The sequence below is a fragment of the Strigops habroptila genome, chromosome 1 (genome assembly GCF_004027225.2).
Source record: "Strigops habroptila isolate Jane chromosome 1, bStrHab1.2.pri, whole genome shotgun sequence".
NCBI classification, from domain to species: Eukaryota; Metazoa; Chordata; class Aves; order Psittaciformes; family Psittacidae; genus Strigops; species Strigops habroptila.
The window spans coordinates 114,378,139-114,405,786 of record NC_044277.2 but is presented as its reverse complement, the minus strand read 5'-3'; the positions used below and the strand labels follow the sequence as shown (position 1 = coordinate 114,405,786).

Genomic DNA, 27,648 nt, shown 5'->3' with positions numbered 1-27,648 from the left:
ACAAAGTGATACTTGGCTGGGTATCATCATGCAGGCTAATAAAGGGGTCAGGTGTTTTTTATCCTAGGAATTTGTTGAAACAGGCTCTATTTTGAAAATTATTCTGTTTTTCAGTAGAAGAAAAAGGTGTTTTGTCATAGGAGAAGAAAAAAAAAAGCTGAATATCTTTGCTGAAATGGCTAATATACATAATTTTTAATTATTTTTATTGTCTGGCCTGAGTTATTTAAATTTATCTCATTTCAGATAAAAGAATTCAGTATTCAAATACTTTCTTATTCTGCATGAGGAAAAGAGGAGCAAATCTGACAAATGGTACCTCATTCAAAGACATTATGTTTTTGTAACTGAAAAAGCCTCATTTCAGTTACCTCTTTAAGTAAGTGTTATTTACAATAGCCTCATGCTATAATAGTCTATTAGAACAATAGAATTGCTATGAAGTAATTTTCCATTACATTTCTGTGATGGGTATAAACTACACCAACCTGTAACAGAAGCCTATAGCTGAAGTTACTCTGCTGCTGCAGTTCAGCTGAAAGCCGGGTGGTGTTGGTTAAAATGGTAATGAGTCAGTCACATCCCTGCTACCTTCCAGCATGGTCACACTGGCCATGGCACACTAGTGCTAGGCTGGTAGCTGCTAATGGTAGCCCATTCCCTGGGCACGTGGTAGACACCTGCATTTTCTGCATCAGAGTATTGCTTATTTTACTCCTTAAGCAGTAAGAGTTAGCAAATTACTACGAGACTATTGTGTGTGTGTCAGTAGAAGATATTAATAGGAAGGCCTAGCAGATCATCCAGTCCTGATGCCAGTCATCTCTTGAATATGGCAAAATTGTCCTCTCTACTTCATAGTCCAGCTTCTTATGCTCTCTAATTTTAAATGTCCCCAGTAAAAATGGCCAGGAGCTTCCAATATATGGGCTGTCAGACTGTTCCACAGTCCGCTATGGTACTGCACAACTTGTGCAATGCTAAGGGTGACACTGCCATGCGACTTTTCACAGATTTGCATACAAATGTACTTTTCAAAGGTTTAGTGAAGCCACAGGGGAATATATTTATTTATAAGTGCTCAGGAATCAGGGTCACAGGAACAATCTAACATTTCATGTTTAATCCATTGCTAGGGCTTATTCACAAAACAGATTGTATAAATTATGCTGTCCAATGCATAACTGGTTTTGTGTGAAAGTTTTTAATCAAATAAAAGGAAGTGTTTTGATTCAAGAACTAGATGATCTTTAAGGTCCATTCCAACCCAAACCATTCTATGATTCTATGGTTCCATGAAAAGAAAATAAATAAAAAGGCTTATTCATTGTGAAATAAGGGGTTTCCTATGCAGGGTAATACCAAAACAAATTCATGCCTTAATGTATGTCAGAAATCTCACAATAGCAGGCTGCTTTTGTGTGTTTGCTCCTCTCTCCCCCTGCCAAGCAGATCTCTCATATCATTCATCTTCTGAATTTGTATAGGAAAAAATCAAAATAATGAAATAACATCTTTTATGCACAGTTGGCATGTATTTACTTATTACAGCAATACACCAGTTGTTTTACATCATAGTGGCTAAAATCGCAAACTGTATTTGATATAACTCGTATTTCTTAATCTTCTCTGTTGGTTAGTAGGAAGAGATTTAGTCACAAAAGGGTTTGTTTATATATAAATCAGCAATCAGAAAGCTAAATTCAGGACACAAAGGCAATATGTAAGTCTCTGATTCTAGCTGGAAGGTTGGTATGATTAGGATTTCTCCCTTCTCACTATTCTTGACATTTAGAAATCTGCTTTGATATTTGATTATATTACTCAATAATTAACCCTGGATAATTAAGCACATCTTCTCCTATCAATTAAAGTTATTTGGTTTTGCTCAACCATTTCTCAACAACATCCATGTAGAAAGGAAAGGGCAGAAATTTGCTTACTGTAAAACATACTGCCATATCTATTATTCAGGGAGGGCCACATTACATGAATGGAATTATGTCACAGAGGGGTGAAAGAACTGATCCTATCTACCTACCTAATTCAGATGTTTAGGACACACCTGGCTTCTGTGTGGGTGTGAATGAATGAGCATGTCTACCTCACAAATACTAAAGCACCACTAAAACAAAAAGTGTACTCCAGCTGGACAGAAATACCTGTTTCTGCATTGCCAAAGTGTTTCAGCTCAGCTGTGGGAGCCTTGTTCTTGGCTACGGGACAGTGCTAATTAACCCCAGTGACAATACCAACTGTGCCATGACCATGGAGCTTTGCATCTGCATCCATGCTAGAGGCTTGTGCTGGCATGGTTTTGTAGCCAAGGCTTGGCCATCCCCATACAACCCCACCAAGAAAAATCTGTAGCAAGGACTGGGTCAGCACCTTTAAACTGTTTAACTGAACCTGGTTTACTCTCTCTGAAATGAGTAGAGGAGCATTTATGAGAGCGGTTCCAGAGGCAGATCAGAGAGGCAGCAATCAGCAGCTGCGGGTGTGCAAGAGATGGTCACCTCTTCGGCCGTCTTGGAAGTAGCTGTTTGGGAATGTGTGAATGCAGCCTGTGCTCATGGAAAGAGGTTTAAAATTATTTTTTAAAATGTAATTTAACTCTGTCAATTAAAATGGGGCAAAACTTGAAAATTAGTCATTTGTGTCTGTTTATTAGTCATTTGTCTCTGTGTCAGCCTTTGACTGAAGGGGGAATTCAGTGTCACTACAGGATGAGATGACATCCTTGTTCTAGCACCATTCTGCTCTTTTGAATGGTGCCTGATCTGTGAGCTAATCTGATAAATGAAGACATTCTGTGCACACATGGTATGCATTTTAAAAAGCTTCAGTGTATTACCAAACTGCTCTGAATATGGTGGGCCCCACCAGGAAGCACATAATTTGAGGCACATGAGAAGGAGATGCAGACTGGAGGAAGTAAAGGTGGTCTATTTGGAATGACTGAACAGGCATCACAGAGCTGCTTCCTAGATGGGCATGAGCCTTTTTTCACTTTTAATGCAACTGTTTCAAATATGTTTTCTCAAGTCATTCCCAACTCCTTTTTAATAATGTAAAACATCCAAATTCATTGATTTGTTGATTTACCCTGCTTCTTTGTACCCCTAAAATTCCCATTTCAAGACATGTAAGACCACTTCATATTTGCAATACCTGAGGTCAAAAATGTAATAGTTTTATCATTTTTTGTGCATCTTTATTCTGTTATCATTGGTTCCCTATACCACGTATGCCACAGAGATTCTTTAATTAAATACACTACAGTGATGCTGTAGTGGTGCAGATGACAGCATCCAGCAAACATGAAACTCTTTCACAATGATTAGAAAATATCCATCTGTGAGTCCTACTGTGAATGCAAATCTGAGTCAATAAATAAGGGTAAGGGCAGGCGGCAGAAATAAAACACAAGGCCAGAATTCCTGGCAGCCAAGGGCTCCATCTTGTAAATGTACACAGGAATTAATTTTACTATTGCAAAATCAGTGGGATGCTTAGGATGTTGAGCTTGAATACGTGCACAATCACAGGCTTAGTGCAACTGCTATTTAGTCTTCAAAAGATACGTATTTGGGCTGTTGTTACAGTGGTTTAGTCTATTTATTGTGAATGTCTCTTGTTCCTTCCTCTGCCCTCAATGCAGATTTGGATTTGCTTATGCAGAAGAAAGGGGCAGCTGTGGTGGGAGTGGGGTTGGAATGCTTCTGCATCCAAGAGAGCACCCCCCTGCCATGTGAGCCACAGCACAACCCACCTAATCCAGGGAGGAACAGGCTCTCCGGTCTCTTCCTTTGATCTCTTTAAAGCTAATATATTGCTTTTACCAACAGCTCATAATGTATTCATCAATTTCGTATATCACATCACTACTTTATATACTATGTATGACAAATACATGTGTATATAGATGGTCATTGCATTGTTTCCTCTATTATAAAGTAGAAATGTGTTTGTGTTCTTTCTTCAAAGATTTCAATATTTTTAGAAGTCTTGGGAAAAGGAAGTCAGTAAATAGTGTCCATGTTACATTTATCATGACATAGAAATTGAGACTTTGGGATAGACAACCCTACTAATCAAACGCTTTAGTTTTTAAGACTTCCTTTTCCCCATAAGTACGATGCAAAAGAATGAGAATGCACACCCAAAGTTAAGTGAAAAACAACCAACCGCCTCTTGCAAAGGTTAGAAACAGGATTGAGCTACTTATAACACATGATTTGCTGGGGGAGCTGACATTTACCCCAAGGGTTCATACAAGTCAAAGGTAATCTGCAAAGAAATGTGTAGCTCCCTTTTTTAAAAGAAAAAAATTCTTTAGAAACTCAGAGGCCTGAATTCCACCTGCAGGATTTCAAACAGACACTGAAACAGCAAAATACCAGGAGACTGAACAGAGCAACAAAAAGGCATCTCTAATCACAGTGTTTAAAGCCCAATTTTTTTATTTACATTAAAATGAAAATCAAGGGAGATCTCGTTATCTGCATGTTCTAAATTTAGATCTTCTTAAATCAGCATGTACAGATTAATCACACCCAAGAGTTTTAAATGAGCCAGCAAAGAGCATTATGGAGGGTGAATATTCATTCTCAGTCAGTTTTCAAATATTGGAGAAGTTCCAGAGCACTGAAAGAAAGCAAAGGTCATGCCAATCTTGAAAAAAAGATATATAGGTATTGTAGTACTATCAACTTAATATTGATCCCAAGCATACGACAGAATGAGTGATAGGAGATTCCATTAAGAAAGAATTAAAATAAAGGAGAATTTAATTAATGCAAATCAATAGTAATGTATGGAGAAGTATATGTATATTCAGGTTAAGTCAGTATAATTTTCTGTGAGAATATGTTTGATAGATAAATGTAACTGTGTTTTAGAAATGTCTTTATACTTCTGTAAAATATCCATCTGCATAGAATTTTGATTGAGAAGCTACAATAAAATATTAAAAAGAAATTATTATTGTAATAGAAAATCATTATGGTGCAAATTAAATAAAAAAAGGCTGTCAGCCTTCAAATGTCGTCCTGAAGGCTGTACCAACCATGACTCCTTGTTAACTGCTTTTGAATAACCTACAAGAAAGCAATAAAATCACTGCTGATGATAAAATTTGCAGAGTACAGTGATTAGGAGAGTGACAAATAAAAGAACAGACTAACATGATAGAATCATCTAATAAGCCAGTTGCAAAAACAGCGTAACTGAGTACGACTAACTACCGTTTCATCACTCCGAACAAAAGCTTTAAGAGTACCCACTTAGAAAGTGGGTCTTCAGCTACAAGTAGGATATGAGAAGCCTGTGCTTTGAGGTCCTCATCTACCTCTACATTCAAGAATCTATTAATTCTGATCTTCCAATGAGAATATTGAGTCTGGAGAAGGCAGTACTTCAGTCCTCTATTGCCCCTGACATTAATACAAGTATTCCTATAGCATTCTACTTAGCAGTAGTATCTGTGATTCAAAAAAGATGTTAAAATATTGGAAAGACATAGGAGTGAAAGAATTAATTCACTGGAGTGAAAGCATCAGTGAAGTCAATTCTAAACAAAGGAAATCAAGGGGTTGCTTGATTTCTATTTATAATGATTCGTAGGATTGTTAGAGAACCCTTCAGGAGGATAACAGTGAGCTCTGTAATCCAGCAAACAAAGCTACAGAAAGATTAAAAACTGATAATAAAAGCTAGGCAAACAAACAGAAGAAATAGGGCATATTTTGTATTTTGTATTTTTTACTTTTTTTTTTTTTTTTTAATATGGCAAAATGTAGTACTAGCATTTGATTTCAGGATGTTTTAAGTGATCTATGTGACACTGCAGACTTGGGCTCTTTAAGGGGTTGAAGACTTTGGTTGAAGACTTACAATGCCTCCCGAAAGTGCCCTCTGCCCTCTGTTGGATTACTCAGTGTGACAAACAGACTGCTATGTAACTGTTGTCACAGTGACGTGGCTGCCTGGCTCCCTGCTTAGTTTAGGGCTGCATTTATCTACAGCAGAGTGACTTGACCTTTAAACGCTTCTGTTTAGGTGCATTCAAAGACTCTGTGGATTCAATGGTCGTTTTTATTTCATACAGCTTCAATTGTCTGTGTTTCTTGGGTTTGGGTTTTTTTTTTCAGAAACCAAGAGTAATTTACTTGGAAAACTACTCAGCAGATTCTTTGATTTCTTTTTTCCTACTTTTTGGGGAACAAGAACTGACAGCTGCCTTTCCTCATTAGCCTTTCCTCGTTAACCTTTCCAGCAGCTTTGATATTAAGCTTGTTATGCTTAACATTATGTTATAGTAACCAGAACATTTTAGTGCAAAGGAAAGTAAAAAAACACTTAAGACACTTCATTTCCTAATTTTTCATCCATACCATTTATTCATCCAATAATTTTCTAGTTAAGAGTTCTCAGCCTAAGAATTAATTCTCCGCTTTAACTGGCAAAACCCAGGAGGTTTTTGATCTTGGTACCCAGGAGGTACAGATCTTGAGATGTTGTATGCTGCTGTATTTCACCTGTCTCCTTCCCCTGAGTGAAACAGACAGGCCTTATCACCCAAAAACTCTGAAGCAGAGATGACTTCTTATTTCAGCTGAGCAGAAATGACCTAACGGTATAAACTGAAACAGTTCCCTCTTGTCAAATTTCTTCCTCCGTAAAGCTTCACAGATAAAACTTCCCTGGATAATGTCCAGTACCAGACCCGACCTGAATATAAGAGTGAAAAAGCTGTGGTTTATAGCTGGAAAAGTGTCTAGCTGGCACTGACTTCTAAGGAAGTCTGAGCTTTTTACTAGGACTCATACAGGAACAGAGCTAGGTGCTTCTGAGGATTGTAACAAAGTGGTGGTCCAGTGCTGAGACACCCAGTTAAACACAGTCTTAAACCCTTCTGAGAGCCTCTTTGTTGGAGGACTCACTCCAGTAAATCATGCCTAATCTGTTAGATTAGGTTGTTGAAACCCCTTGACCAAAGCCACAGAGTTATATTTTCTGCCTGAATAAGTATCCAAAATGATAAACAAACACCGGCCTGAAAACGCTTGAGTTCAGTTATCTTTGCCAGTTATATTTCAGGTTTTGCACGCTGGTAAATGTGTGTCATGAAAACATTTCCACAAAGTCATTTTTCAGATTTGCTAGAAAGAATAATAATTTTCCTTGCAAGAATTTTAAAAGAATACACATAAACTAAGGGTGGTTTGTATTTTTCCCTTACAGATACTGAAAAAAAATCACAAGAGCTGTTTGGCTATAAATATGCCATTGCATAAGCACATTAATATGATACAGTCACAGTATTTTGCTTGCTATTCCCAAGAGGCAAATTACACAAGGATAGGCTTCTCAAACTTTAGCAGCAGTAGCTGTGAAGAAACACAAATATCAAAACAGAAATAATGTATCAGACATAGCTAGATCTTGCAGAGTCAAATTCTACTCATTTGCATTATGAAAATGTGTAACACAATAAATATCCCCAGATCAACCAAGTGACTCTACATTTATGTCACTGTAAAGGACAGCACAATTTGACCTACAGGTACTGTATTTTTTACTGAAGGGAAAATAATAAGTGTTTGTTATGGGCTGTCTGCTGGTGTTGTTTATAATAAGACACTTTGTCATTGCTGCAAGACGAATACTTTGATACTTTTCAAAGCTCAGTTCATGGCTGTGTAAAGGAACAGCATTCCTTAAATGTTATTCTAGAATATGCAAACTACAAACAATTCTCTTACAACTATCTGCTGGCTCTATGAGAATAATACCTTGAGGCAGTAAGGAAAACTGAACTTTATTAAAAATTGCATGAAAGAAATGAATAGTAAGCTTGGAGGAAAACAGAGGGGCTTAAGACAATATGGCACTGCATTATGCTTTAGAGCTACACAGATATAAACCTGTAAAAGGCTTTGTCTTCATAAGTACTGTATAGTTCAATGCAATGTCAAGTGCTGCCAAATGTCTTTGGAAGTATGATCATATTCTATTCTTCAAAGGGTATTTTATGAAGTGCATACACTTTTGTTACTGCATCTTCTTTTTTGAAATACGGAAGTGGGAAGGCATAGGGGGAAACAAAAATGAGGCTCAAAATATTGATTACTGAAAGACCTGAGATATCTGAATTGAATAGCTCAAAAGAGGTTTGAAACGGGATATATTAGCTTTAACACCTTTGACAACATGGAGCCTAATCCTTAGGCAAAGCAGCTGCCATTAATAATGGTTAAAGATAATTCAATTACTTAATCCCCAACTGTGAAATGAGTCGGTATTTCTAGGCAGGTTATTAAGGGGTGTATCTGAACCTCAGAAGGAAACTTCCATCCCCCAAAGTGTTCTTGTGTCAAACTAGTCCTTTGCCCAAAGGGCTTTCCCTAAAGAACAGGGATTGGCCTACATAGGAGGGCAAACTTCAGCTGCTGGTTTTTGCCATAGCCATGGAAGGCAAATAGTTTTCTCTTTCTCCAGAACTGTTGATTTTGACACAAATATCCTTCATTATTTCATTAAAAAATTCTGAAAGTAAATGTAATTAGGTACATTAGATTTTCTGCTGTAAACAATGTAGAAAACTACTCCTTATGAAAAGCTCTACCCTCTTAGACAAAATCTTTCTGTTCTTCATCAGCATGGAGATTTGACTTAGAAATTGTAATGCTAATTCAGTTCTTCATAATTATGACTATTAGGTTTTAAATAATTCATTCTCCCTCCCCACTGGATTACATACTTCAAAAAGTAAGCTTTGCTAAAATTACATGCTCTTGGATCTGGTAGCTTACAGAACTTGCTCATAATGCAGATGAAACTATGGTCTACTTTCTTAAGGACCATTTAAAAATATTTCTGTAAAATACACTGCTATGATTCAGACCCTTGAGGGAGCAATAAGCATAATTGGTTCCAGTTTCTGCTTTTCACTTGCATAATTTAACTGACTTCTTTGTCCCTCAAGTAAAATGCAGATGCTTTTCAAGCTAGACTGGGGTGTAGCTTAGCACTGGAAACAACTACTAGAAAAAATGAGGCAGACCTGTGATAAAAATGAGAACAACATGAAGGGACAGTGGCAGTTTACACACTACACATAATGTAAGGTAGCTCAAACCATCAGACTTTGATAGACTATCCTGTGCCATAACAGCACTAGACTCGATAACCATCCCTAATGCATCTCTGAAGGATAGGTCCAAGGTTACACTCAGGATCGCGCTTGTCTGTCTTTTCTCCAGACATCCCTAACTGTGCTCCTTCAGTGACTACTACAGCATGCTTCTATACAAGATTTTATGTGTCTCGGCATTGCCAGGAATGCCTCGTATTAGCAGTTCACAGGCTCTCCGTAAGTAGTTTGTGAAACACCATGTGAAGAGAAGTGTGAGGACAGCAAAGCGCTCAGACACGTTAAGTGCCACACGCTGCACTCACTGGAAATCATGCTGGTAGCAGAGTACCATGGTCTCTCCTTTCTCACATCTCAACTGATGGGCATCACTGGTCAGTCTTTCTATCAAAGTTCCCAATGTTCAGCTTCTCATACGTTGGATCAAAACCAAGGTATGAGAAGTAAGAGTTGGTCATACTTACGATTGCTTTGGACACTGCTCTTGTAGAGCAATAGAAACACAGCCCAGTTCAACACATAGATTATAATTAGATTTTACAAGCATGTGGTCATTCCCAATAGGTACTCAGCAGAAAACAGAGAAACGTCATATGATTTTGTTCCCTAACAAACGGTGTCTAGATCCTCAGCTTGAGATAAAGCTGCAGATCCATTCCTGCAACAGATGGGAGGGTCTTTTTTATTACCTGTACTCCACATTTGACTACTGTTAACCCTATATGGAAGTCACTGCAATGAGAATGCAAAATGTATGCATACGTAGGGACAGCTAATAGCAGTGCTATTTCTATTATACATGAAAAGTTAAATTAACTGATCATTCACTATATGTTCTCACAGGCTCACCAGTGCACAAAATTTGCCTCTCATTTACTATTTCATCCTTGTCTCAGGGCACGATGGTACTGATTATTTTGGGTTACTTCAAGTGCCTCATTCTGGATCTGCAGATCTTACATTCTCACACATCTTCAGTGCAAAGAGGACAGCTTCTGTTTCTGCTCACAGCCATTAAATAGGTTGTCATTTGCATCTCTTTTAAAGCCTACTCCCAGTGTCTGGGAACATGCATTATAAAAACACAGGCTGCATTTCTCTTAAATCAATCAAAATGGCAAATGTCATTATAGATTTTTTCAGATAAATAGAATTTACACATCAGCTGGCCCCACAAAAGGTTCTTAATTTTTTTATTACTTTTTTTCAATTAACTGCTTACATGCTCAAATAATTCGTATTTATACAGAGACCCACTTATCTTCAAAAACCCACTTCCCTTTGATCTGAGCTTCTGTCATTCCTACCTTTGTGGATAAAAAAGATGATAGATCTTAGTATGAAGCTCAAGAGCTTTAGAAATCCAACACTCAAAAATTCAGATAAATTCATCTGTAACGTTCACATGAGTGGAGCAATGGTGTTCATAACATGGGTTCATCGTTTGCCCGGTGCAGGGAATCCTATTTGAACACGTCTGGAAGTGTCAGCTTCTCTCCAGCAAATCTCTCCCCTGGCCAGCTGGCTGCTGACCTTGTGGAATGTACTAGCTCAGCAGAGCAGGGGCTGAGCTGCTCTAATTCTCTCTCTCTGGAGCTTTTCTTTCCCACAAGAGGGCATATACTGTGAGCACACAACTGTCTTCAGAGGAATTTAGAATATATTTTTTGTACTAGATAAATGAACTGACTCAAATGCCAAGATTTTGTACTCTATTCTATTCAAAGGGGCTATTAATTCATCCTGGTGCTCACTGGGTAAATTATTCCACTTGCTACAAAAGCAGTTGGTTTAGCATACTTTTGTTTGACTTTGCGGAGTGCTGGATGCGCAGTGCTTTTGAATAAGGCCATTCATTTATTTAGCTACTGAGCTAGCTGGTGGTACTGTGCTGGTATTCACCCTCATCTCCGAATACCATGGAAATAGTTACTCCCCAGGTTCTAGGCTTTTCAAATCTTACACCTAAAATTTTAATGTAAATAGGAGTCATTAAAGCTATTGCAGAAATACGTGGCTGCAGTGGTAATTTAGGTGAATTACATGGAACTAGGTGTGGGTAGGAGTAGGCTGTGAGGAGAAGAGGAAGCAGCAAAGCAGACTGCCAGGGTGGTGGGGGATCTCCTGAGGATAACTGAGGTCCAAAGAATGGGGGAATATGGCATGATTTGAAATGTAATTATAGATTACAAGCAGGGAAGAGAAACGGTAGCAAGAAGAAGAAAGCAGGAAAAAAAAAAAGAAACAAGGGAAAAAAGTGAAAAAATAGAGAACTGTTCCCTCAGCCCACACGGGAGTCGCTCCCTGGGATCGGCACTCCAACGGCTCCTCGGTCCCCAGGGCTGAACCGCCACTGCCCAGAGCAGCTCCGAGGGGCCCATGGACACAGGCTGCCCCAGGGGCTTCTCCTCGGCCTCAGCCTGGCCGCCGGGGCCAGCCGGCCGCTTCTTGCAGCCCTTGCCCTCCGCCCCCGGGGGCTGGCGGAGGGACAGCGCCCTGCGATGGCGGCGGGAGGCACAGAGGGCGCGGGTGGCGGGGACACCTGCGTGGGCCTGGGGGGCGGCCGAGGGGCGCGGCGGGCGGACTACGTTTCCCGGCGTGCCCATGGCGGCCTCGGGGCGGTGCGAGCGGAGGGGAAGGGCGCAGCTGCCGGGGGCATAACATGAGCGCCTGAAGCCGGGACGGAGGTAGGGAGGGATTGTCCGTTGCGTTGGGGGTGTTGCGGGCCGCCCTCGGCCCGCGGGGAGAGGCCGGTCCGAGGGGCGGGTTGGGCCGGGCCCGGGCCTGCCGGAGGGGGAGGGCTGGGGGATCGGGGCGGGGGCCGGGCGCGGCCGGGGCCGGGCGTCCCGCCCCGCCCCGCCCCGCTGCCGCCGGGGGCTGGTTGCGTATGGCCCGGCGCCTCTCAGCCGCTCTCCCGTGCAGTCGGCTGCAGGTGCCGCGACGAGGAAGGCGGAGCTGAGCCCGCCTCGCCGGACGCGGCCCGGCGGCCGAGCAGCAGCAGGAGGAGGCGGGCGGTGAGGGGACGGGACGGGGACATGGCGGAGACCGGCTCCGTGCACGCCACCAGGTTCGAGGCGGCCGTGAAGGTGATCCAGAGCCTGCCCAAAAATGGTACGTGCGGCGGGGGTAGCCGGGGGCAGCGGCGCGGGGCCTGGCCCCCCGGCCGGCACCTGCGCGGCGGGCGAGGCCCGGGAGCGGCGAGGCCTCTCTGCTGCTTCCTCCGGGGCAGGGGCGGCCGCGCGGCCCTCCCCGTCGGGCGGCTCGGCCGGAGCAGCGCAGCCGCCGGGTGCGTGTCAGCAGGCGGCGAGTTGGAAACCTCGGTCTGGGAGCTGCGCCCGCCTCTCCGGAACAGACGCCGGCTCCGGGGCTTCCGAGGCCGCGGCAGAAGTTCCTTCCCCCGCGGGCGCCTGTCGGCGGGGGGCCGTCAGCTGCCCGGGGTGCGGTGCGAGGAGCGCAGGGGAAGGGTCTCAGCCTCCCTCAGATCCTCAAGTTGGTTTGACGGCTTCAGAGCTGTTACCATGCGTCTGCTCTGCTGAGAGAGGTAACGGAAAAGCAAAACAATCAGCATGTCTTTTTGAAAGAGTAATAAAAATAGTAATAATAAAAATTTGGTTGTTAGGTACGTCATTATTCTAGTGTAAGTAAAACTGGGTTTGTTGAGGTACAAAGGTAAAGGTCACTGTAAATTTCTCCTAATGAGTAGAATTGAAGCTCAAAGTATTAGATTTAATAGATTGGTTATGAATCTTCCCTGCCAACTGTAACAGTTTTGTATCTACATCTTCTACAAAAGCGTGTCCCACAAAGGAAGAAGAGAAAAAAAGTGGGAAGAAGATACGGTGGAACTGTTACTGAAAGTGCTGTCAAACACCCCAAATAATAAAAAACACTGCAGAAGGCTGTGGTTTCGGTTTGTTGTGTTTGGTTGGTTTGGTTGGGTTTTTTTAAAGTTCTGGAGTCTTTCAGTAAGTTTCTGTTTGTAACAGGAAAGTGACTTGCAAGATACTTTGTTTACGTGTCCCTTTAAACTGAGTGAAAGGACATGTGCTTCATGTTACTTATTACTCTCTTTTTATTTTAATTGTGGAGTCTGACCTTAGGAGCACTAAAGGTTATAGTCCCTTAAAGTCAATCTGCAACTTGCTGTTTGTGAAGTAAATAAGTCAGTGCTGCTGATTCATGGTAGATGAAGATATTCTCCTTTGACTTAAATTGTAGTGCTGTGACTCGGGCTGTAACAAACTGCAGGCTAATTTCTCACAGAAAAACTAAGCTTGTAAAATACTCGTTAATATTCTTGATTACAATTTAACTGTATTTCAAAATTGCTTCACTAGGTTCATTCCAGCCAACGAATGAAATGATGCTCAAGTTCTATAGCTTTTATAAGCAAGCAACCCAAGGACCTTGTAACATTCCACGACCTGGATTTTGGGATCCAATTGGTAGATATAAATGGTAACTTTTCATGAGTTATTGTTTTGTGGTGTTGTTTGTTTGTGGGGGTTTTTTTTTGGGGTGGGGTGTGTTTGGGGGTTTTTATTAATGCTTAAAGTGGAAATGTTTGGAAGAGTGGCACTTGGAGAAAGTGTTTAGTGAGTTTGTTTATCTCTTAAAGAATGTCCAAAACCTTTGATGCTTGAACTCATTTTCTGTCTTGTGTTCCAGCTTTCTTGCTCAGGTAACTTATAATTTCTCAGAGTTGCAGGTGAGAACATTCCTTTGGGTTCTGCAGGTGGGCAGGTTTTTCTTGGGCAAGTGCCATCACAGTACCTCTGCAGTGTTTATCCCATGTTGTAGAATGAAATTGTAGGTGCTCTGCAGAAAGGGTGATGTGGATGAGTCTGGAATTCTTCCTTCTCAAGTTTTCATGTATAATGTGAGCCTGAAATAAGTGTGTGCTCATTGACAGCTATTAATACAGCTTCAAGCTCTTGGGGAGAGGTCTGGTTTATGTGTCTTTCTGTTTTGTCTGCTCAGTGGTAGGGATTCCCACTGTCCGTATTTTCCTTGTGCTGGGAAGGCTTCTGATGCACCAGATTGCTAAGATCTGTTTGAAAAGCCATATGAATGCTTATTATATTTTAGTAAAGACTTACCCTGAAGTACAAGTATTATTACTGCCTTTATGGTCATGGTCATCTTGTCTTGGGATCTCTGAAATGATTCCTTTGACGTCCCCAACTTCCCCCCCCCCCCCCCTTTTTTCTCTCCTTCCTTTCTCCCCAAGTCAGGTTAAAGGGTCTATCTTTGCAGAGGTCTAGGGCAGTCAGCTTCCTGGAATGTGGTTGATTGTACCTGAAACATGAGCCACCAACCTTGGGGTTTTGCTCTAAGTGGGACAAATACTCTGGCAAGAGGGAGAGAGAGTGACAAATCAAGAATCAAGTGCAAGACTGAGTATGGAAATGTTTTATTCCAGTCTCTGTTCTGACATATTCCTTGTGCGATACTGATAAATTGGATTTGAGCTTTCTGTGTTGCAGAGTTGGAGAGCAGGAGATTTTTTAGGTCATAAGTAGCTACTGCGGTAACTGGGGACGGTGGTTAAACTGTTCTAACTTGCTGACAACTGTTTGCAAGTGCTGGCTGAAGTGTCTGTCCCTGCTTTTTTTCTACATCAGAGAGTCTTAAAAAAATCCAGTTGATCAGAAGGGGAATGTGTGTGTCTCATATCTGGGCTTGTTAACAGCTTACCAGGTACAAGATGATAGTTGGTTAGCGAGGAGCTATTCAGTCCCCAGGCTGTTCAGTTTGTTGCTTCTCTGCTGATGTACCACTATATGATTATCCTCACAAATTATATATTTGGACTTAAAGAAGTGAATTGTTGTTGCATTTTATTTGTAGCAGAGGAACTTTGGGCATTACATAACTGACCTACTTAAGGCCAGGCTTAAAAGAAATCCAGTAGGCCCTGGAGATAGTGGAGATGTATGCAGCTTTCTTTCCTAGGGACGCTTGGAGTGCCTTGGGAGACATGTCCAAAGAAGAAGCCATGATAGCCTATGTTGAAGAAATGAAGAAGGTAAGTTTATTAATGAGTGGGAGGGATCTTCTAGAACAAATGTTCCAGAAATAAATTAGGGAACATGAGGGGGATCTTGCTGACTACTACTGTCAAAGCTCCAAATAAGTTATTCCCTATGTGAGCCATTACATTTCAGTACTACACTGTCTGGCCCACAGGGAGAAGAAACTTACGTAGTTCCTTCCAAAGCTGTAGAATTTGGGTTGTTTTCCGAGAAACAAGAGAGCTCTAGGTGATGGGAAGCTTAAATGACAGCTAAAGAAAGGTAAATCTTGGTAAAGGAGGCAGTGGGGAAAACAGTGGAAGTTAAAGTACAACAAAAGAAAAGCTGATTTATTGCAAACTGCCTCAGTTCTCAGAGTTGAGAGAGAGGTAACTGATCCTTATCTTAGGAAGGAAAAAACCAACCTTCCAGAAGGACTTCAGGAGCAAGAGTCTCGCTGTCGTGACTGGAAGCATGATTATAATCAAATATGTAATCTTTAGGTTTTGGGTTTTTTTTTGTGGTTTGTTTTTTTTTTTTAAAGAAGAACCCAGCAACCTGAATTTTCTGTACTTGTCGTGAAAATACTCCTTGTGTATAATAGTTCTAACTATTATATACATGCATAGATATGATTGCAACTGAGTAATTTGGTCTGTCTTTCTTGGAATAGATGTGTAACTTGCAAACAGTCATAGTTATTAAGCAGGAATTGCAGCATTAGCTGAAGTAAACATTCAGAATTGAAGTAACTGTCTTTTATTAACTAACTCTTCACTGCAGTCTTTTCACTGAAGCTCTTCTTCAGTGGCCTTTCCAGTTTAAAGATTGTTTACTGTCAATCCAGATAAAAGTATCATTGTAATGTATTATTGTAATGAGGTTAGCATCAAGGAGCAGTTCTACTCTGAAGACGCTTGCTTTTCTCCTAGGCCACTATCTTGACATTGATCTCTTAAGATGTCTAATGATTGATACAACAAAAACTTCTACTAGGCATGGAGATGGAGTCTGACCACTGTTCTTCTTCCTGTCTGTAATTTTGATAATTTAGTTCCTCCTGGTGTTAATGTAGTTGCTTTAAGATGAAAAATAACTCCAGAAAACACAGAAAGCCAAATATTCATTTGGTCAAAAATCCCACTAAATTTTAATAATTCCATCTGAATGCATGCCACAAGATTTAGTACTTTATTTCAAATCTCAGGCTCAAAATGCATTAATACTCCAGTAGAGAACCTTGTTTTTTTCAATGCAGTAATTGATTTGGTCAGGACACTAAAACTAAGTGAAACTGCAATGTTTGTTGTAAAAAACCTTCTAGTAAGCCTCCTGTGACAAAGTCTACTCGCTTGACCCTAATGAAGCACAAATATTCTGGCTCTGTACAGATCACGTGTAGGGGTTGAAGAGTAAATGGCTTCTTGCCTCACTCAGCTTTGAAACTGGGGAATCTGTTTACCCTGCTGTGGTGCTGTTTCAGCTCTCACACTTGAAATACTAGCTTCGGCTTTTCCAACCCGATTGATTCTACTTGAAATGTCCATGGAAGTGCATTTCAAATGGATCCACTGGGTTGTTTTATCAGCACATACTGCACTAATCCTTGTGGTGTTACTGTGGGTATTCTGCTGTTGCTGCATAGGTATCCATGTCTAAGGGGGCAAAACCCTACTTGTATATTGATACCACAGGACTGTGTTTAACGGTGTATAAGACTGCCATATTCCGCCCCCTGCCCTTGGGGCATGTCCCTAGCATTTGCACATCATGTTTGGGTTATACATGCATCAGATGACCCTGTCACAACATACTTTTTATTGTAAACTTGTTTGTGGGGTTTTTTGGTTAGTTTTTTCCCTTCATGCGGTAGCCTTGGAAATGGCAGCTGTTGAAGAATGTGTCTAGGTGAGGTTTTGAGGTGCTGGTGGGAGATAACCAAACATGTCTTGGTCTTAGCTAAGAGCCCGGACATGTTTTGTTTAAGGTTAATTTAACTTCCAAGTAGCATTTCTGAAATTTTATATTGCAATACTGTTTAATTTATTTACATTTCAGATACCTTAGTTTGTTTTATATTAGAAACAAGTGATACCTTGACATAAAGAAGAGTTAAGACTATATGGTGTTTTTAATTTAAAACAAGAGTCTTCATATATGGAATTGTCTGACATCCAAAGAAAACAGTAATAAAGACATGTAATAACTTATTTTGCACTTTCAAATTTTAAGATTGCATATTATGCCTAGTTGGCTATATAAGTAAGCAACTGATTTTGCTTGTGGAAGTATTTGCTATTTTTCTTGCTCACCTAAAAGCTAGCGGTTACAAAACTCTAACAGAAACTGTGTGGTAAGGCTCTAAGAGTTGCTCCAAGATTATATTGAGGTGTGTTCAGAACAGACGAGCAGTTATGTGCAGGCATCATAGAAATAACATATATGAAACAATTTACAGTGCAGACAGTAGAAGTAAATACTTAGCAAATACAAGTGTTATTCTAGAATAGGTTTCTTGTTGCTCTCAATGCTATTAAAAAAAAAATAAAATTAAAATCACAGAACTGTCCTGGCTCTGGTTTGTCTCCAGCTCAGTGTCTGAGCACAGAGCATTTCTCTCTAACAAATGTGGAATGAATTCTATACACTGAATAGATTACAGAAGTAGCAATGAAACTGCAGACTGATAGGATTATTGTCTCTCGGTATCCTGGATTGGTTTGCAAGTGTTGACTTGTTACCTGCTAGCCTGCCTGGCACTCCTGCTTTGTGAAGTAATGCTGTAGCTTTTGCTTCTACTGCTTAGTGATATGCTTGGTGCTTTTGAGCAGCATGTTCTGTGGCAACTTGTATCTCCATCTGTTGCTTTCTTGGTGCTCTTCTGGAGGAGGGGGTGTACCGTAGCTGTTAGTTTGCTTCTACAGAGTCTCTTCCTATAGTTATTACCTCTTTAAAAATAATAATAAAAAAAATAGAGGGTAAAGGAGGAACAAAGCTATTGGCAAAAAGCTTGGTTGAAAGGCCCTTAAACTAAAATTGAACACTAATATCATAGACTCATAGAATGGTTTGGGTTGGAAGGTATGCTTTTAAAACAATACTTAGTTATTAAATCTCTTCTATTTAATCTACTTGAGAGGTAAGATTTTGCATTCCTATCAGATGATTGAAGGTATTGGTTTTGTAACTTAAAATAAAGGAATTTTTATTAAAGTAAGTCCAAGTGACTTCAAGAGCAGAACTTGGTTCTAGTTTGCTGCTCTTGGTTCTGCTTTGCTCTTCAGTCTTTGTACCGTCCTGGTTTTGCTGTATTCTGTTGGCAAATGCATTAGCTCTCCCATCTTCTCTTCACCTAAGAAAAGCTAATATAGCTAGTTCAGATTCATGTATAGTAGATTAGTTTTATGTTGTTTTCCTTTAATAATTAAAAAAAAAAAAAGTGAAAAAGAAAATCAGCATAATGTGGTAAGTGACTCAGTGAAATGTTTTACAATGACCAGCAGTTTCTAAAATCAGTTGAAATGAATGAATCATTGAAATGCTGTTTCATAAGATGCTTCATATTTTGGACTTGTGCAGATTCTTGAGAGTATGCCAATGACGGACAAAGTTGAAGAATTACTACAAGTAATAGGCCCGTTCTATGAAATAGTAGAAGATAAAAAGAACAGAGGATCTGACCTAACCTCAGGTTCGGACAAATAACTTCCTTTTTACTACTGCTAATCACAACTCCAGATTCCTGGGGGCTTGTTTTCTGGAAATGATTTTAAAGCTAAATGTTGCATCTTTCTGTTCATTCTCTTTACCATATGGCAGTTCGAATGGAGAAAGTCTCTAAGTATTTGGAAGGTAGGAATAATAAATTATATGTAAGTCCATCTCTTCCATTGTTTTGGTGCTGTAGTAACTTCCTCCTAACACCCGTAACTTCTGGGCTTGCCACCTCGTTAGGCTGGGGTTTGTTTTATTTTGCTTTTGTGGTACAAAACCAAGGTAGACCCAGGAAGCTGCATGTTTCGTCCTTGTCTACAGACTCTTTAAGCTGCTGAAGGAAGCCTCTTCCCCAACCCCCCTCCCCCAAAAAAGGAGAGTATTTAAAACAGCTCCTCCAACCAAATCTAGTTTCTGCTTTTCCATCAGTAAATGAACAATTAATGTGTACTGTTTCATCCTGATGTAGCTGTGGATTATCAAATTGCATGCAGAGTTGGTAATCCAGCTCTGCCATCTGATCTGAAATTTAAAGAAATCCATAATTGAAACCCATGGTTTTGTATGTATTAGAGAAACCATGATTAAAGAATATAAGACGGGTTTGTGAAGTTAAGTTTTCTGAGGCTCAAGTTCATGAAGTGGCTATCTATTTAAACATTTTAAATCTCTGACGAGTGGCAAACCCAGTGGTGTCATAGCTGCATAAAAATCAGTGTGGTAATTTTTATGTAGCAATACCATTGTGAGAACATTTTGATAATAGTTATTATGTGACAGGTAATGTGTTCATAAGGTCATAATATAAGGCTTACGGTTGTTTAAATCTGGCTTAAAATTACAGGTAAAAGTTGAAATGCAACAGGGTAAAACTTGAAACAGTCTTTTAAAAAACAAATCATTGCACAAATTAATTGGTTTAATGTGCTTAAGTAGTAGGAGTCAGCTGGTTAAATTGCATTTTGCATGAAGCATGCACCCTACCTTAAAGGAACATAGTTTTGGTTTTGGTTTTTGTATCATGTCTCAGAGAAACAGACATCGTTTTTCATTGTTTTTGAGGAAAGGCAATGGTAGAAGTTTTTAAATGGCCATTTTGAAAGCTGTGTGACTTTTTTCCTCAACTAAAATTCTGTATGCTTCATGTCTGGGATTTAATGAGCTTGCCTGACAGCTGGATTGACAGGCAATCAGTAGGTTCAGGTTGGTGATCTGTGTAATAAGGATCTACTTGGACTTGGTGTCTATGGCACAGTGCCAAAAGCTACTTTTTAAAGTGACTTACTTAGGCAAACAGTGAATCACAGAAGTTAAACAATACCTGTATCAATAACAAATCTATCATACTGTTTTTTTTAAAAAGGCAGCTTAGCCATAAGGCAGTGTAAGTAAAACAGAATAGCAAATTTCAGCTCTATCTTGTCCTGTCAGTGTTGCAATAAGTCTGGTGATATGTCATCATTCATACAGTTTAAAGCTGCAACATCTAATTAGGCCACAATGAATGAAGACAGAATTTTCACAAAGTCCATTGTGTGTTATAACTTTACCATTGCAGTTGAGACTTTGAAACCCTTTCTTCAGGGCTCTGGCCGGTTCTCCAAGTAAAAGTGGAGCTGGAAATAATTACTGTTGTTTACAGTAGAAGTCTCAAACTATTTCACAGAAGTAAGGAAGCATAAGTACCTTCAATCTTCCGAATTCTTGCTGAAGAATAGAACCAATATGCCCAAGTCTCTGTTGAGGTGGTGTAGACACTGGCAACAACACTGTTAAAAACTAACACATTGTTATGTTTTGGTTGCATTAGTTTCTCCAGTCTTGTTTGTTCCATTGTCTCTAAGCCCCTACTCTCTTTAGCTTCCGTTGTGGAAGGTGTTTTTTTCATGGGCAGGCAATTGGTATGTTCTGGAAACTGGGACCCTTCTCTTGAGTCTCTCACTTCATACTGTACTCCCCCACCTTCTGGCCCATTCTGGTTTGAGTTCACCTTCCATTCTTCTTCCGTCAGATTTTAATCTGTATGAAAATCATTATCTAATTGTTTAAGAATTGCATACTTCCTCAAAATCAACAATGTTCTTGAACTAGTCAAAAAGTTTCTATGGAAGTTTAGTGTGCATCAGCTATGACCGGTGTATCGTCTCTAGCAGATTGGCCTCAGCAGAAAAGTGTAGCCTTTTAAAATTAAATTTCTGCTCCTTGTGATTTCATTGAAAATGTTGAATACAAACCATTGAACTACTGTCTTTCTATACAATAGAGGTTGTGGCTTTCCTTAGTAAAGAACACTGAAGCCTGACATGCCAGCGTTACAATGGCTTATAACATCTGCTAGACAACTAGGAGAAACTTGCCAGATCCATGGGTTACAAATATCCAGGCTTGGATGTGTTGGTAAAGAAAGGAAACTAGAGAATTCTCTCCAATAGGCTGAGCAAATCTGAGGGGTATTTCAAAGCCATATAACCTGAGTAGTGTTTTGAAGGCTCATCTTGCAGCTGTGTGAGAAGCTCAGGTTCTTCGGAAAGTTCAGTCAGTAGTCTCTTCCTGACAGGTATGAAGTACTACTTTACAGAGAAAATTACTGAGAAATTATTTTCAGGTACATAAAATCCTAGACATCAAAGAAGAAAGTGGGCTTTTAGCTATCATAGTGCTGCAGAAGAGAATAGGTAACTTGCAGTATTGCAGAAGGACCCTTTTGTTTGCAGCTGCTGGAAGAGTAAGTTGGGGGAATGCTTTAAAAGAGCAACCTTTCAACTTTTTGCACTTGCTACTAAATTCACAAGAAATCTCATGTTGAAGACAATGCTAAAAAGACAAAGAAGCTTCAAAATACCATTGCTCAGGGAATTTGAAATTTTCAGAATGGGCATTCAAGCTTTCTTGTTATGTTATACCTGAAGGAGCCAAAGGTGGGCTAGAATTGGCACCTTACTGATCTGATACTGGGTGAAAAACATTAAGAGTTTCAGAGCCAGCTCATCCTTCTGAATGTTTTGTGGATGTTTTCTTTTTTCTGAATGTGAGTAAATTCAAAGCAGAAAAAGAAAATCCCTACATGACAGGCCCACACTAAGTTATCTCAGCAACTAAGCAAAGTATCTGGAAATTGTTCACAAGCTCTTCAGTAGAATTTTCCTGTGTACTCTTCCTGCTTTGTGATAAGGCATTTGATCTGTTTTAAAATCCTGCTAAATAAAGATGACCTTTGTCTTTATGTTAAGTAGTAGTACTCTTTGTAAACCTTTGTGAGGATTATGTTGCTTCCAGTAATGATAAGTTATGCACTGCAGAGGCAGCGGGAAGTTTCAGCATTATAATAGTCTTAAACTTTGGCATCCTAGTGAGTGCTTCTCTCCTGAAAACTTTGCTCCCAGCTGTCCTGCACAAGATGAAGCCCTGTTGGAGCAAGGTGACTCATTGCTGCATAGGCAGACTTTGGGCAGTGCTGATGGCGGTGTAGCATGTTGACACTAGGAGCCCATACAGGACATTGCTTCAGTAGCAGCTTGTGTGGATGGCAGAATTTGGCCTGACTTGCAGGCGGATACAGCTATTTAACAACTTGCTCAGTGCCTTCCTGCGTTGGATATGGGAGCTAGGTTTAAAAGAGGATACTCACTGAGGCTTGTGTGCTTTTAAAACAAGCAAATACATGTAAACACTTGTATTTCAAAGGCACTAGTTAGTACAGGACATAGGTCAGCTTGGAGGGGAGAACTGCGCTTGGAAAAAGGGGACTGTTCTTTATTACTTTCCAGGCAGAAACACTTCCCTTACTCTTAAAATACAATATATTTTCTAACTGTACTTCTGTAGATTGCATATGATTAGTTTATCTTTTCAAATAGTTTTATTTTCTCAAAGAGCTTCTCCAGTTCTTCTTCAACATCTTTGCTTTGTAAAGGAGCAGTTGGTGGCACGCTCTTCCTACTTGTTTGTGGGCCTCTTCCGTGAAACACCCTCTGTTTGCTTCGTAAGCTCACTTTTACACTTCTGTCTGACTTCAAAGATACTTGCTAAACTGATTTCCTTCATTCTCCTCCTTTCCTCACTAGGATTTTTAAGGGACTCAATGGCTGTGAATTTCCTTAATGCTTTGTAAGAAGGGGGGAAAAAGCTAAAATCGTGCTAGTCTGAAATCGCTGTGCTTCAGTAGGGTACGTTAAGCGGGTGGCAACACCACAGTGAGGAGGGGCATCAAGGCAGGGTAAGCATGGGGCAGGAGGAGCTGTCCTTTAAACTACTTCTCCTCTTCTAGTTTCCAATGATTATCTGTAATCTTGATTACAGCTGTTAGCTTGTATTCAGGGAGGCTACTGTGAAACTTACTATACAAAATCTTTTTGTTAATATCTCAGTAGTTCAATAGCTTAGCTTCAGAAGCATCTAGAACATTCTCTGCAGCATTGGCCTCAGGAAGGGATTATTGTAGGATTAAGGGCTGGGCCAGCAAGTGCCAAAGTCGGTGAAGAGTCTCAAGGAGATATAGATCAGTGTCTTCAACAAGCTGTGGCTTGTCCTGTTGCAGTATATACCTGCTTCAGACTTTCCAACTCAAATCTAGCTTATTTTGTGACTCGACTTTCAACTGATGGTTTTATGTCAGTGCTGTCTAACAATGTTGGAAAATTAGGGCAGAGCATCAGCATAGCTCAGGCCTGAGGGTATCAACAGCAATTCTGTCATACAGAGTAGTGGAGAATATATCCCCGCAGGGTGAGCAGCAGAGTATCCAAATGTGAAAATGTAAGATGAAAAATTGGTTTCTTTTCAACATGGTGGGGAGCTACGAGAAGCTTTCTTCCATGAAAAGCAAAGCAAAGCCTATCTTTATTCTTTTTCATGCTGGATTGAGTCAACAGTAACAGTTTTTGTGCATAATTGGTCTTTGGACCTGGATTTTCCTTTTTTCCTCCAGCCAGACAACAGTTCCATGCAAAAGGGAAAAGAAGTTGTCAAAAGCTCTTCAGGTTTTGAGAATCTAGCAGATGTACCCACTTGCTATAAAATGTTGGTGTCTTATCTGTTAGAGGTCTCACTTGTAAGATCTTGTGATGAGAGAACTGAAATTCAGATTTCTTGCACCTCTGTTCTACAAAGGGAAGCTATAAAGAAACAGTAGACACAGGTATGGGAGGCTGGGGAAAACCAGATGTAGGCAGTCATATCTCGATTGCTCTCAGAAAAGTGCCTAGTGGGCACGGGCTGGTTTTTCATGCATAACTGTTACAGCAAAACTAATTACTTTAATCATAGCCTCTAAGATGTATGGAAAAACCATCTCTGTTAAGCACACACACGGTGTTAAGCCATCTGTGTTATCTGTGAGACTGCGCATTGTAAATGGCTGTTCAACTGGTAGGCTTGGAGTAGATGGCGTGAGAATATGATCTTCATGTTATTTCCTGTTTGGTTTCGGTTTTTTCTTTTGCAGGGCAAAACAATTTTTGATTCAGGCTACAATATTATAGACTAGAGTTTGGGTACCATGAGTGACTCAGCAATATGGGGTTTTGTTGCTTTCAAGCATAGTTCAATTTTCTTTATTGGGTTCTGAGTTTGCTATATTCGTGTTTGGTATTTTCTGGGACAAAACTCAAGAGTGTAATGCTCCTCTACGTGTCATGCAAAGTGTAAGTTCCAGCTGTTGACTGTATCTCTTCCATACAGAATAGAGCTTAGCAAGTCCTGCTCACTCTCCCAGAGCGAAGTAGGACCAGACATGGGGACATCCTGGATCCTGAAATGATCTTACTATTCTTGCAAGTTACTATAAATATCAAAGCAGCAGCTATTCTTATTGTTTGTTCTCACTTGGGATTGTTGGCAAAGGTGCTGACAGGAAGTTGGCAGAGCCTGGATCCACTGGTCTTGCCGCACATGCACCATGTAGCTGAGCTTGCCTGTGCCTGGTGGCCCTGCACTCTGGATGTCCAGTGGCCATCGTGAAACTACCTGCCAGTGCTGGGAATGCCTGCGGGGCAGCTGCCGTTCTCCTGCCCTGTTTTGTCACGAAATCCCAGGCAGCTTGTCTGTACTGGCAGGCTCAGGAGTATCAGGGAGGAGGGAAATGCATCTAAGTCAACCCAAAAACTTGGTATCCTTGTTTGCATGGAACATATTCTGAAAATTCAAGGGAACAGATACAGGTGGTATGGATGGAGATGAGAAACTCCATACCTACTGAAAAGTGTAAAGGTCCAGGATGACCAGTAAACCTAAATACCATACTTGCAATTTAATATAAATGTCTGAGAAGCTGCTATTGTCTCTGTGTGTTCTTATCCACAAACTATTGTTTTGATGTTTATAAATGGTAAATAAAGACATGAATATTGTTGATTAAATTGTTTTATGAAGCAGTGGCATGTCTTAGACTGTAACAGCTTGAAAAGCACATAAGCAGAGAGAGGAATGATGGCAAAACAAGGCTGCAGGTTTTTGGAGTATAATAAAAGAAAAACAAAAAGGAAGAAGAGGCTTCATTTTCTGTTATAGTAAAGTTTAGGAAGACTAACCAGCAAGAAAGGAAAACTATATAGAGGAAGAACTGGCTGCCACAAACTGTGTGCTTAGGGAATACATTTTTCAGGGAACTTAATGCTTTATGCACTTAAAAGTGATAAAACAGTGGTAGTTAAAGTAAGGAATTTTATATTTTTCTGTCTTTTATTTTTGACAGAGCCTTCTAAAATCTCTTTTTATTTGTGGTGGCAGCTTGTTTCAGTAGTATGGAACAGATGTTACAGAGCAGGCTGGGCCCCTGGAAATTTTCTTTGTAGTGTGCTATATTAAAAAGAATGGAAGGAAATGAAGGTATAGAAACTCTTGTTCTTCTAGCCGAAGAGCTTATTGCTCCCAGATGCTTGCATATACTCCTCCTTTCTCACTGCAGTCACTCCTCACAGTGGACTTTTTGCAGTATTTTGATACATCAATTTCAAAAAGGAGGTGGAGATTTGTAACTAAGTGTATTGGAAATGGCAGAACATGGTTGCATAAACTTGGAATTGAAGGAGAGAGCCTACTTGGGTCAGTCACAAGCATGAAACACCCTGTTGTGATGGCAGGAAAAGAATTCCAGTTACCTGATTATCAAAACAATTTTGTACAGCATATAGGTCTCTTAGATTTAACACAAAAATTTTGACAAAGCTTGAGTCTACTTATGGTATATTACAAAAGCACTTAATTTTTAAGTGATGAAGGCATACACAGCTAGTTAAATGTTTTATGATCTGTTTTGCCTGCTGTTGTAGACTGTCTCAGGATCACTGGTACTTGAAAAGTGTGTAAGACATTGTAGGACTAGTGTGAGGATACCATGTTGTGCTGAGCCAACCACCAGTACAGCTCCAGCAGTGCATGTTTATTTTGTATTAGAATTATGTACCTCAGAAAACCAAAAATACTAGGCATTTGAGAAAAACCTGCTAGACTAGGTTTAGTTTGTAAAATGACCCTCAAGCTGGGGCAGATCTGCAGAGGTATTTAAGCTTCCAACTCCCTTCTGGGTGGCAAAACTTGCCTTGAAATGTGTGGAGAGTTAGAAATCAAATACATGTTTTTGAGAAATATTATGCAGATCACTGAGAAGAATTGTAGTGCTGCCTTTAAAGAAATATATTTAGAATTACTCTAAAGAAATCTCTTAATAGAGCTGACACAAGAAAAGAAACACCTAGTGAAAGCTTGTAGAGAGGCTGCATGTCTGTTCTTCACATCCTTTCCATCTCACCATATTCTTTTATTAAATCCTTCCTTCTGTTTGCATGTTGTTAGTGTTACGCAGCTCTTACTATATAGCATTAAAAAGCCCCCCAACAATCCAGGCTTTTATGGAATTTAACTCCTTGGATAGCTATAGAGCAGTACAGCTTTGATTTAGAAACGTGTCACCCAGCTGATTGTTGTAGGCAGTGAGATGAAAATAAGCTAAGAGGGATTCTGTAGTATCTAAACCAGGACAACAGAAAAAGCTAACATTTTGCCTGCATTTGATGTGGGTAAACAGAGTAAAGGGGGGAAGGATTAGCACAAAATAAACAAGTTTTTAAAAGCTTGCTTGACTTATGTCATTCATATTGGAAGAGACATTCCTCAGGGATGCAGAGTAGCATTAACCTACCAGCAGGGACTGTAGACATCACTACTAGTTGGCTCTGTTTAGTCTTTAACCCTGTCACACCCAGTATTGGCCATCGCTGCTGGTTTGTTAGCAGATGCTCAAGCAACAAGGAGGATGGCAGCAAGCTGTGTTTTTACCATGTAGTAAGAGCAGTTGGGGATGGGCCTGATGAGGATAGCAGTGTAAAGGTTCTGAGGAAAAGTACACAAGTAAGTGTGGTATTTCAAGTGGCCAAAACTCTACAGTGCTGTGGTGTTCAGTCTCTGCATCAAAGTGATGCCTCTTTATGGTCTTTAGGAGCACTGTTGCTAAGAATAACTTTGTGGAAGAAATATGGTCCTGATGGATTTCAGTTCTTTGGGTGTCCCATGGCATGAGAGTGTATATCTGTCACTTGATACTTTCAGTTCCCCCTCTTTGTTTAAATATATGTGACATATCACTTAGAAGTTTCCCCAAATGTATAAATCTCCTTACTCAAAGTAAGTAAGGAGAAAACATGCTTGAATATTCAAAGACCTTTCCTACAAAAAAGACAAGTGTGAACCTTAAGAAAAATTATGGTATAGCTGGGACTTTTTACAGTATCTTTGGTAGGATGAGGAGGTTTACAGTTTAAATTCACC

At 40.2% G+C, this 27,648-nt stretch overlaps 1 protein-coding gene across 5 annotated transcripts in view; it reads left to right on the top strand.

The window, feature by feature from the left end:
- The first annotated feature begins 11,532 nt into the window (after nt 1-11,532).
- The window catches only part of ACBD5 (acyl-CoA binding domain containing 5), a 31,488-nt gene continuing 15,372 nt past the window's right edge, over nt 11,533-27,648 (top strand). For 2 of the 5 annotated variants that reach the window (XM_030493690.2, XM_030493515.1), the window contains exons 1-5: nt 11,987-12,268; nt 13,495-13,615; nt 15,113-15,185; nt 18,751-18,862; nt 18,991-19,023. In XM_030493690.2, the coding sequence (XP_030349550.1) occupies nt 12,193-12,268; nt 13,495-13,615; nt 15,113-15,185; nt 18,751-18,862; nt 18,991-19,023 (415 nt within the window). In that variant the 5' untranslated portion in view covers nt 11,987-12,192. Of the gene's footprint in view, nt 11,845-11,980; nt 12,269-13,494; nt 13,616-15,112; nt 15,186-18,750; nt 18,863-18,990; nt 19,024-27,648 lie in introns of those variants that run through there. The other 3 variants (XM_030493600.1, XM_030493876.2, XM_030493783.1) reach the window with 3 other exon arrangements.